Below are 13,019 nucleotides of genomic sequence, written 5' to 3'. Positions count from 1 at the left end.
TTGTTCAAGACCAGCAATAGCAAATTGAGTCTCACTAACCAATTTACACTGCTATCATTTTCTTTAACCATCTCTGCCATTATTTCCATCCTCGATTGCTGACTTACTTAGGAAACTCGAATTCACAAGAAACAGCAATGACTTAATCGACAAATTCAACAACTCTCCAACTAAAAGATTCAATTACCAGCACAATGGTCCTGGTATAAAGATATCCAGTGGTATGAGCTCTATCAGAAGGTTGCTCTGCCTTGCTTTCATAGTCTCTTTCTGTAAGTGCTGTCACTCACTCACTCAGAGGTGACAATGGCGACTCCGTGCTATGTGTGGTTGTGGTTATTGGTCACTTTAATTGTGACAAAGGCCGTAGTACCTCAGGTAATGGCAGATGGGCCTGTGACATTTATTTTCGGGGACTCATTAACAGATGTTGGGAACAACAATTACCTTCAATTCTCTCTTGCCAAGTCTAATTTTCCTTGGTATGGAGTTGATTACCCAGGGGGCCGACCCACCGGAAGATTCACTAATGGAAGAACAATTGGTGATATCGTAGGTGAGTTTCTTAATGCGACTGTTCTATCCTTATTGCCTCTCTGTTAGTCCTGAACTCCAAGCCAATATTTTGATTCTCAGTAAGATATGAATTGTAGTATTGATTTTGATTTGTTTGGAAAATGCAGCTGAGAAGCTGGGGATTCCATCGCCTCCACCTTATCTCTCATTGTCTCCAAGTGATGATGCCATCCTTCGAGGGGTGAATTATGCATCCGGAGGCGGCGGCATTCTCAATGAAACTGGCATCTATTTTGTAAAACTCTATGCACTAGCCCAAATGTTTTAAGCACATCTTTAGTATAATGTACATTTATTCCCGAGGGTAAAAGTGAAAGAAGGACAGTGTGATCTAGCTGGAGTATATAATAATTTTTTTTCTTTCTTTTTCAATTATTTTTTATTTTTTTTGCAGTCTTGATCACTCACAAGTAGTCTTTTCATAATACAATAATTTCAAATAAACTAGAATAAAAAATACAATATGATCTCAAAGACTTGAAGTCATTCAAAAACCTTTCTTTCAATAACAAAAAAAGATACAATCTATGCTTGAAAATAAAAGATATAATAAATAAATATAGAAGAAACAAAAGATGGTGCATGAGATTACCTCAACCAAGCTTAGGACACTCCATGTCGAATCTCATTATTCCGATAGTGTTTAGGATTTTTGATCGGTCTCTTGATTTTTTCTTCTTACGACAAACCCAATCAATGCATATGGATCTCGATCTAGAACCATCCACCTAAAGCCTCCATGCTTAGGCCTAATTCAAGCCCCTTGGCTTGATCCTTATGAGGTATAAAAATCAAAAAAGGAAGAAGAAAACTACTAGCTAGAGATGATCCCTTTGCTGCCCACAAAATCACATAACTAAAACCTAGCTTGATTTAGAACTCATGTGAGAGATTCAATCTTAATATAGCATAGCTTGGGTGTGCGCCTTTTACAATAGTTTATGAGAGAGAGGGAGTAACCTATGTGGGGCGTGCCCATTAAAGAGGCAAGAGAGAGAGAGATTCTATTTTAGAGAGAGAAGAGAGAGTAAGTAAGAGGTGTAGAGACGAGAGGAGAATGATAACTTTTATAAATTTTTCATGCATTAGGGTTTGCCATAAAATTGTGGGAACAAATCTTGATTGTTGATCTAAAGTGACTTGTGGGATGAGAGATGTGAGCCATCCATTCCCCAGATCTACCATTAAGATGAGCTAAGAAATATGCTAGAACCTTATCTTCCATTCCTAAACATATTCCAATTAAATAAGTTAAATAAAAAAAATATTTATTTACGTTCTCTAATAGTAAAAATTCATTTCCTTTCTCAATCAAACCTTCTTGATTCTCAATATTTTAAAACCACATATTTCCACGTAGGCTTCTCTATAAAATGAAAGCCAACTAGCACGAGATGCCCCACGCAATATTTACCAAGAAAAGGCAATCCCCTGCCTATAGGGAATTGCCTTTTCTTAGTAAATATTGTGGGGCATCTCATGCTAGTTGGCTTTCATAGGCCCATGGGCTATGGGCCCCACCCAATTGTCCCACTCTTTGGTGGCTACTCATGGGCCCCACCCAATTGTCCCACTCTTTGGTGGCTACTCATAGGCCCCACACAATTGTCCCATGTGATTTAAATGGACATCCACTAATTATGGAGGGTCCCACATATTTTAGAAACAATAAAAATTGATTTTTAGATTTTTCAAACTTTTTAGTTTATTTAAAACTTTAGAAATGATTTTCTCTTGTTTTATAAATCCAAATGTTAAATTAAAACATCAGAAGATTCATAAAAATTCAAATAAACATTCTAAATATCAAATAACATAAAATTAATTAAATTTAATTGATTTTGATGGGAATTGGATCCGAATAGGTATAAGATTTAATCAACGCATAGGAGTACTCCACCTTCAATTATGGATCACGATCCACACTGGCTTTCTCAAACTGACCCAGTAGTTCTCATGACCCATAGTCCACTGCAGGGGTTCATGATTGGATCGTTATAGTCAATAAATGGGCTAGGGGATGTAATCTCAGTCTGTGCATAGGGCTAATCTCTCGCACATGTACACGCTTCACTCTCATTGATGGATTACTAGCTCAATACTGCTATCTGGGAACATGCCGTTTGATGATACAACAATGAGGTTTTAGTCATGTCTCTAAAGACTATTCATCACACATAAGGGTCATACTGTCTCTCGACTTTCATCTAGGTATACTCTGACCTCATCAAGGGCTAACCCACTAAACCCTTCTTGGTTTCATCTTTATGCCCAGGTACTTTGGGTTTTTCAACTCAGCTGGCCTAGCACGTCAAGCTAAGTTCTAGTATCGGTAAATTGCATTTGCCTAGTATAGTCCACAAGAGGACCACACTCCCTTTGAATTTATGTTTTATTATAATAGCCATATAAACCCAACAAAAAGACCTACTTAGGGAGAAATTTTTAATTGTGAAATCCGAGCAAAAAAAAAAGAAAGAATAGAAGGGTCAAATTTATAAAAATACAAATAAGAGATAAACAACATTTTACTTATATGTTTTGACTTAATTTTGAAATCCCACCAAAATACACTTGTACCAAATGTAAATGGCCTCATTATATACTTTCCTTTTTTTTATTTCTTCTAAAGTTTGTAATTGGTTTGAGGAGGCTACCATCCCCAATTTTAGCTCCTGGGAAGCATCTTAGACATGGGTTTACCCAATGAAGTGATTCTCCAAAATGCTCCAGCACGAGTGTAGGATAATTTGAATAATTTGGCTACATAAAATGAAGTTTCTACATTTTAGATCTATGCAATTCCATCAAAATTATGTTTTTGCTCATCTTTAGTACAAGCATCGACGTCTAGATGGCCTTTGAAAAAAAGTGCCCCATTTTCTAGAGTGAAATATTTTAAAAATTTCTATTTTTGGGATACATCCAATTCATATTAGTATATTGCATACTATAATCCCAATGATTATTTAAAAACTTATTGTCCACGTGGTGGATGGCGGTTAGGGAAAGGGAATGGAACCAGCTGGAATAATTTCTTGGTCATCTCCATCATCATCTATTCCTTAATGGTATCTATATATTCCACTAAAAGTATATTTTAGATCCCAAATTTTGGGAATGTGCTATCTGGCCATCAACCCTCAACCAAAAAAAAAAAAAAAAAGAAAAGAAAAAAAAAAGAAAAGAAAAGAAAAGAATATTAACTCACTTTCCATGTGCTTAAAAAGAATGCAGATTGCATTGGAACCATCCAAATTTTTGACGGCATGATCTATCTATTCAAACACTCAAAATCCAGATTTTTTTCTTTAAAAATAATCATCTACTTATTATTAGATAGATCTATAAATTTAAAATAATAATAAAAAAAAAGACGTAGTTTCTATGCTAGCGTGCTTGCACAGGCGGGCAACAGAGGTGATTGCTAGATGGATGGTGGTGATTGCAAGAGAATATCTTGCAATCACCGTCGTCCAACTTACATGGATATTGGATAACTTCTCCTGGCATGGCCAATGCCTGCCTGAAACAATTAATCTAAAAAAAATCAAGTGTTCTGCCCGAGGGAGTAAATATATAGTATGTTCCCGGAAATTTATTTGGCTAAATGAAAATATACAATTGATTTTTCTTAGTAAAATGGGCAAGCTAAGAGATAAAGAAGAGAAAAAGAAGTTGTAAGAGAAGCTCACCCATGTTTGCAGATACAGAAGATGTCATTTGATGATCAGATTAATAATTTTAAGAAGACAAAGAATGCAATGAAGGTCAAGATTGGGGAGGCGGCAGCCGAGACGCTCTGCAACAATGCTATCTACTTTGTGGGGATGGGGAGCAACGACTATGTCAACAATTTCTTGCAGCCATTCCTGCCCGACGCCCAGCAATATTCGCCTGACGATTTCATCGACTTGCTCACTGCTACTTTAAACCGACAACTCATAGTAACGCTCTCTCTTTGACTTAAATAGTTGGGATAAGACTCAGATGAGCGATGATGATATTTATACATATACATAGAAAACAATGCCAGCACACAAAAAAATTGAGAACTCAATCCTATCTTGCGTCTAGTGAAACTGAGAGTCGATCCATATCTATATGTGCATGAGAGAGAACACAAACACACACATAGGAAAAAGTTTACATAAGGTTGCAACCTTAAAATGTAGAATTATAAATGCACCTCAAAAATCTATTGAAAAAGGTTGTTTTAATGTTGAAAAAACCTCGAATTGATCATCTTGATGTATGAATATGAGAAGAAAAGAAAAAAAAAGAGATTTTGAGTCCTAGAAATAATGCATTTTGTAATACATTATCTAGACCTTCTATTTTCAAGATTTTCATAGGATTATAGATCTACTTGATTTTAACCATTTTTGGAGTTTAAAATTTTATAATTAGATATGAAAATAGATTTTGAGATAATCTTAAGAATTTTTTTCACCAAAATTACATATTATGATAAAATTTGGTGGTGCACCTTAATTGGATTGTTTAAAGTTACCTTATAGAAACCAATATATATATATATATATATATATATATATATATATATATATATATATATATATATATATATATATATATATATAATTTCTATTATTGATATTAATGTAGTGTTATTGCTCTTGGCATCAAGGCAAAATTATTGGATAATCATCCCATTGAAGCCTCTAAATAATTGTTTTGAGATGTTCCAAAATTTCAAAAGCTGCTGCCGCAATAATTTGCTTTCTATGCGGCGAGAAATGCCATCATTTTTCACACACACACATCGGGAAAGGGGTTGAGGTTGTGGTGGTAGCACACCCCATACCTTAGTTTCATGTTTAGCTTCCATTCCCACTGACAACTCTAAAAAAAACAACACTAACTAATTCAAAAACAGGTAGGGGCCTTTTTTCTCTATGGAATTAGCCCAGAAAAAAAATTTATTTTCCACATATTTCATAAAAAATAAATGCAACATGAATAGTAATTAATAAGGCTAGGTGAACTTTGATCCCTATGACCACATGAAATGTGTGGTTCTAAGGGTAAAATTGTCTTAAGGATTTTGTGTGTCATATAATAAGTCAGGTTTTGCTGGTTTAAGGCCTTTATTTTCATTAACTTAATGTCCTCCCCTTTTATTTGGTTTCTACGAGGGTTAAATGAAAGCCAAACTACTGTCCTTTCTCTATCTGGTTCATGTTTACTTGGCTATTGAATTTATTTGATTTCCTTTTCTCTATCTGGTTCATGTTTACTTGGCTATTGAATTTATTTGATTTCCTTTTTGCCCTCGTTCAGGAGGAAAACTCATTTGATTTCCAGGAATTAATCTCTTTCATTCTTTTTTTCCTAGGTTTTGAAGAAGCAAAGTTTTCATCCTTGCCACGGGCTTGGGGCTCAGGCCCGAGGCGAGCTACTTGGGCAAGTCTGAGCAGACTCGTCCAAGTTATGTGCTTTTTCTAGGGTATTTTAAAATTAATTAAAAAAATATGAGTAAGGTGTGTTCATGCCTCACGAGTAATTCGATAAATTTCCCTAACCCAAAATTGGGATTTTTGGTTTTGTTAATATAATATCAGTTGATTTCAAATTATTTTCTATTTTTATAACTTTTATAATATCCTATCCTATTTTCTTGATTTGACCTAATAATTCTATCTTTTCCAATGCAAAGGCATGTTGATGAAGGTTATGTCCATTTGGCTTTTGTCGACATTTTTTTTTTTTTTTCGGTTGAATCAGTGGGGAGAGGACCCCTACCTTTGATAGGAATTGAGCATAGGACGTAGCGCTGCAATTCGTCAAACACTAACCAATTAAGCCCGGGCGCAAATCATCAACCCATTAGCATCGAGGAGCAGCGCATAACTTGAAGTTGAAATTTGTTGAAAAAACAAATTAAAATAATTTATCTGTTTTTACATTTAACTTTTTTTTAGTAGTTCAATTGTTGGAATCGAACTTGCGACGTAGTTTTGGCAATGGTACCCACTAACCAATCAAGCCTAAGTACCAAATTTGTGAATGTTTTTGTTACACAGAGGCTGTACAATCTGGGAGCTCGAAAAGTGGTGTTTAATGGCATGGGCCCTTTAGGTTGCATACCTTCACAGAGAGTGAAATCTAAGAAAGGGGAATGCCTTGAGCGTGTTAATGAGTGGGCCATGCAATACAACTCCCAGGTGTCAACTCTGCTCCGTCGCCTCAACTCGCGCTTGCCTGCTGCCCGCTTCACATTCGCCGAAACATACCATGCAGTCCTCGATCTCATTCAAAACCCAGGCAAATATGGTAAGCCACCACCTGAGGTCTGTGGACCTTTCCTGCGCAAGATAAGTAGATAAATTTTTCTCTCTGTTCATTCTCCTCATGTTTGAGATTAAATTGGATGACCAATTTATTTTAATTCTCAGTAGCTCGTTACCAACCTTGTGTTCATAGTCCGAATGTTCTAGAGTCAACCTCCTTACAAACCTTGTGTTCGTAATCCGAATGTTCGAGAATCAACCTCGTTACAAACCTTGTGTTCATTTTAAGAAAAGTACTGAGCTCTATTATCAAGTTGAACGTGGTGTTTTTTACTATCTTATGCATTGGATAAGGGGTAATCAGGGGTTTAGAGTTCAAACTATAGTTAAGAAATCTATATTTCTCACCACAGATAAGACTTCACTAATAGTTAAGTGGTTAAGATGTTGTAACTAACCACAATTGAGGTGATATAACTGTCAGTTCCTCGATTAAAAAGTAATCCTGACAATTCAAAGAAATCCCTTAAACTTGGCTTTTGTGGGTCCGAAAGCCAATAATTTGAAGGTAATAGTTGTGAACGGTTAAGATTCATGAATCAAGATGTCCTCTGCTTGGATCAATTTTAAGGGACCTATTTATAAGATGGCAATACAAGGTTCTCTTTCTTCTTTACACATTAAGGCACATCCTGCTCCTCCTACTGCTAAAGACCTGTAATTACAGAGCCTTCAACTGATGTAAATGTCCACCCCTCAACTAATCAGGCTCAGGCTTCCTCCACAAATGATGATGCTCTAGCTTAATGGGAGGATGGTTACTAGAACTGTAGAAACACATCCTTAATGCCCTCAGTAACCAATTATTGGAGTTGTACTCTGGTATGCATCTGGTGAAAGATTCTTGAGAAGATTTGGAGAAAAAATAAACAGTTAGAGACACTAGAGGGAAGAAGTTTTTGGTCAAATATTGCCTTGATTTAGGTACTTCTATAGAGCTAAAATAGTTTTTATTACGAGCTCTTGCCGTTTAATTCGTTAAAACAATCTTCCTCTCCAAAAATCACTTATGATTTCTCAACTGTCTCTAACTATCTTTAATCCATAAGCAAGTTTCCTCTAACAAAATCTCCAAGAAATATGTTCCTTTTAAGTTCAATTCGATTCCAAACATATACTAACATAGCAGGTGAATTAGTATAAAGTTCTCTTTAGAAACTTCTCTGAGCATGCTAATTAGAGAAGAATTGCACTTTACAGGGCTTTAATTTTATTTTTAGGATATATTTGTTAAAGAAACTTGATTGCATTTTGGTGACCAAAATAGAGGGCATTTAATACCTTCAAAAAGTGCATGCCATGGCTCAGGCTCCACTGTCCACTTGTTGAAGCACAAGGTCTCTATATCTTTGAAAAGCTTGAGTTCTTGGCTCATTTTGGAACTTTGTATTCATACTTCAAAATTATGAGCTTTAAGCTCATTCTGAATCATTGTGTTCATTTTAGGAGAAGGTTTGAGCTCTATGCTCAAGTTGAAGACATTATACTTTTTTCCTTTTTTTGGTAGATCAGTTTGGGAAGGGATAGGTTTTTTTGGGTAGATTAATAGGGAATTAGTCATCTGCCCATGATAGGAATGGAATTCAAGCCATCACGTTGAATCCAATATACATACATTTATTATCACAAATAACACTTAACTATCATAGTTGAAATGATATAACTTACAACTCCACAATTAGTGTAATATGGATGTCAAAGAAAAAAACATTCATATTGAAAAAAAAATGCAATTTTTTTTCTTTCTCAATTGAGAAACATTATCGTTTTATTTTATTATGTTGGTAGACTGTTTGGATGCGTTGTAATTTTATTTTTTGCATATTCTTGATCTCCATAGAGCAGTCGAAAATGTCAGAAAAATAACTCGAAATATGAAATTTTAAAGAAATCGATAAGAAATCCCAAACCCAATTTACACAATTTCATAATTTAACTATATTGATTCATCTCTCTAGATCTGCAGTATATTCCTATAAATGTACAAGGCATAAATGTTTTGAGGTTGTAAAGCATCTTCGTCTGCAACCACTCCAATAAATTTAGATAGACAAACTCTATGTTACCAAGAAAAACTTCAATCTTAAGACTCGAAGAATCACGGTTCCTAGAGATATCGAGCAAAACCTTGAATTTCTAGAGAGAGTAAGAGAAGGGAATCTAAGAGTACAACCGCTCTCTAGCAACCCAGTCGAAATGCTAGGGAGAGCTTTGTGAAATTAGGGGTGCGGCTTTCTAGAGAGAGAAAGATGAAAATATTCATTTTTTAGAGAGAGAAAAAGTCAAATTAGTACTAGGAGATGGATCTGCCTAGAGAAGGATTAAAGATGAGAGAAAGAAAGAGCAGTGAAACCTGTTTGAGAGTGGGAAAGAGGTTTTGGTACAAGAAGGATTGAAGATGAGAGAAGGAAAGAGCTGTGAGATCTGCTTGAGAGTGGGAAAGAGGTTTTTGTAGGGGAAAGGCGTGAATAGAGAAGCGAAAAAAATATGCATAGTTGAAGATAAAGAAAGAAAAAGCTATGAGACTTGCTTGAGAGTGGAAGAGAGGCTTTTGTAAGTATGAGAGATGCTTTTGTAAGTGCGACTCAGAGCGGGAAGGTTTTTGGGCAAATTTGGCTTACTGTCATAATCTAATTTGTTGGGGAATAAAATCTAATGAGGTTAACCAAACGGTTCCCAGTTGTTATCTTAATCTTTTTTTCTTGTCATTTGAAACTATTGCAATTTTGGGTACATCCAAATTGGCCCTTAATGTTGACAATTGAGTATAGCATTTTGAAGTGCATCTTGATTTTTTAAAGTAGCACATTGCACACTGTATACAAGACATTGACTGGCCATAACTCATCATCATTATTTGAGCTTGTCTCAATTATTTGGGGTTCGCTATAAGAATCGGTTTTTTCCCTTTTGCTCTATAAGGGTCATAACCTTAGTCATATCCTAAGTCACCATATCTCATCTCACTACTTCCTTCGATGTCCTTTTGGGCATTTTCCTTGCCTTTTTAGAGTATTCTACTTGAATCCTATTGTCCCTTCTAACCGATGCTATATTAAATCTATACTACACATAGCAAGCCATATTGTACAAGCAAAATGGGTAGTGGAGATAAAGTATTGTACAAACATTGTGGATTTCGGATAATGCATCGTTATTGTCCATATCGAGAAAAAAAGATATGGGATAGCAGCTCTGTGCAGTGGACACTATGTTTTTTACAATTTTTTATGTCTAAATTCTATACAATGAGCTAGAAATTTTATTTTCTTTAGTGTGAGCAGTCTGAAATCAAGGAACTTCTTGGGTAAGATTAATAACTCTAGGTTTGGTTGTCTCCTTGGAGACCTTTATAGCACTTGCATAAAGGGAAAATACAAAATCCAAAAGCCCATGACCTCTCAAATTTGAATTCAAAATTCAACTAAGTATTAAATACTTTATGTTTGTATACAAACTTTGAGATTTTTTTAAAATTATAACAAAATTAGATAAAAATAAATGGCATCATCATCTTCATCAACATCAAAGCTTTTTTCCAATTAATACGGGTTGACTACATGAATCCTGATCCGTCATTTTGCTCTATTAAAGGCCGTACCCTCAGCGAGGCCATAAGTCATTATATCTTTTTTCACTACTTCCAACCATTTTAGGCTTACTCCTTGCCTTTTTTAGCATTCCACTTGAACTAACTTGTACCTCCTAACAAGTATTGTATTGGATCTGAGCCACATATGACTAGCCTACCTAAATTTACTTTTCCTAATCTCAACTATACTCATTCTATGGTATGTTGTTTCTTGACCCCATAACGTCTTGCCCTATATAGCAAAGTTGCTCTCACAACTGTCTTATAGAACTTGCCTTTCAGCTTCATTGGAATACGACGGTCACATAAAACTCCAGTTGCACATCTTTACTTTGTCCACCCAACTCTAATTTTATATGCGATATTTTCCTCAATCTCTCCCTGTTTTTGGATTATCGACCCAAGATATCGAAAGTGAGCTCTTGTTGGTATTTCTTGGCCATCAATCTTAACTATTTCTTCGTCTCTACTCCTATTATTATTAAACTTGTATTCCATAAACTCTGCCTTTGTCCAGCTAATTTTAAAATTTTTTTATTCTATAGCATCCCTCTAAAGTTCTAACTTTGTGTTAATATCGTTTTGGGTCTCGTTGATCAAAACTATGTTATCATCGAACAATACGCAGCACGATACCTCATCTTATAGGTTCCTAGTTAAGTTGTCGAGAACTAAAAATATATAAAATCTGAAAACTTTTGAAGGACAAGGGTGTAGCACCACAAAAAATTGAGGAAGTGAATCTTAATTGATATAATTTTGTAAAATCTTTTAATTCACAAGTGTCAAAACTTTTTCAAATTAATAAACTACTTTTTTATTCATAGCTATGGAATTCAAATTATTTATGTTTTCTTTAGCACATTTTGAATATTACAAAAATAGTATGAATTTGAATTGTTTCAATTTTATTAAAACAATTTTATAATATTTACCATGAAAAAAGTTTGTGGATTTCAAACACCTAACATATGGTTGAAGAATAAAAGCTAATATAAGTGGCAGCACGTAATCTTCCTAAAAACCCAATACACCATATGCAAAAGGAAGAAAGAAAAAACAAATGAAAAATCTACTCCAACACAGGAGAAAAGCACCCAATCCTAACCTCAGTCAATGGAGGAGTATCTTGACCGAGGCGAGTCCCGGTACCTTGCCCATAAGCATCGCCATTCTTTATTCAGTGAGAAAAACAAGTGGTAGCTTTAGCAACTAACTGAAAAGGCCCTCAATTTTTCTTGAACCGTACGAACTATTTACACTCCCATTGCTATATGGAAGGGTGTCAAAACAAATAAAGTATGCCCAGGATACTAACTAGTGTTGACATGTTTGAAACAAGCTTTGAAGGATGAATTGATATTGCTTCATTGTGTGTTTAAAATTGAGTCTTCCTAGTTTTTAACCCACAAATAATAAATAGTATGTTGGGTTTGATTAGTTACGAATGAATGTGCAGGATTCAAGATATCGAACACTTCATGTTGCAATGTAGATACAAGTGTGGGGGGTTTGTGCTTGCCCAACTCCAGTATGTGCAACAATCGCAGAGAATATGTGTTTTGGGATGCATTCCACCCCACCGATGCTGCAAATGTTGCGCTCGCCAATGAACTCTTATCATATCCTCCCTTCCAAAAGCTACTCCCCTCAAAAGCTCCATCTCCTGCACCTTCCCCACACTAATCCAGGACCAATGGCTTGCCTTCCTAAGCCTTTTTCATGTTAATGTGTTCCCTCATTTCCATTCTTCTTCAGGGAGAATTCTTGTCATGAGACGGGGTGTTAAGAGGGATAACTTCAAGTCTTTTTTAGTATAAGTCATAGCTAAATTTGCATAAATGGAGAGGTTTGTGGCCCATCCTTTAATAAGCGATTGCTGTCTAAAATCATGGTGCTACATGCTTTTATTGAATTGCATAAATATTCACATTTGAAAATGAAAAATAAAAATAAGAAGGAAGAGACCAAAGTAATGTTTCAATAGAATTATAAGATATCATATAGGGAAAATTTTCTATATACCACTACGTGCAAGCAAGTTATTTTGTGCCACTCTCGCCCAGCCGTCCGATCAAAATGGATAGGTGGGATTGCTTCAGCCATATGTCATAAGTGAGCCACTAACCGTTTGATCTAGATCTGATGTTTGAAAGTGTTTTATTTTTAATTATTTTTTACATATCATACCAACATAAACTTTGGTGGGTACCATCATCTCAGTGGAGCGCACTTAAAAAACATTTTAAAAAAATATTTTGAAAAATAAAATAATCAAACTACTACTTAAATTTTTAGAGGTATTTTGGTTATTTTATTTTATCAGGAATATTTTTTTATATTTTTCTTATATGTGAGCTTAAGAGATGATTGGACATAACAAATTTGGTGTGAATATCATTTCTAGACAATTCTAAAAATAAAATAGTGTTTAACGTGACATTGTGATTGGGGCTATATCAACAATCCATTCAGATTAGCTAGCTATGAGAGGGGTGTCATATATGAATTCCCTATACCTAGTGCTATATAAAAAGTTT

General features: G+C 35.1%; 1 protein-coding gene across 1 annotated transcript; it reads left to right on the top strand.

The window, feature by feature from the left end:
- Positions 1–201: 201 nt before the first annotated feature.
- On the top strand, positions 202–12,321 carry LOC18423852 (SGNH hydrolase-type esterase superfamily protein). Its single transcript, XM_006828447.3, has 5 exons — positions 202–556; positions 684–811; positions 4,284–4,523; positions 6,621–6,870; positions 11,939–12,321. The coding sequence occupies exons 1-5, from the start codon at positions 307–309 to the stop codon at positions 12,163–12,165; spliced, it is 1,095 nt and encodes a 364-aa protein (XP_006828510.1). The 5' UTR covers positions 202–306; the 3' UTR covers positions 12,166–12,321.
- The last annotated feature ends 698 nt before the right edge of the window (positions 12,322–13,019 follow it).

Source organism: Amborella trichopoda, chromosome 4 (genome assembly GCF_054954075.1).
Source record: "Amborella trichopoda isolate Santa Cruz 75 chromosome 4, AtrichopodaSantaCruz75HAP2 v2.0, whole genome shotgun sequence".
Lineage (NCBI taxonomy): Eukaryota > Viridiplantae > Streptophyta > Magnoliopsida > Amborellales > Amborellaceae > Amborella > Amborella trichopoda.
Note: the sequence above shows the minus strand (reverse complement) of the source record. Positions and strands in the feature narration are given on the sequence as shown.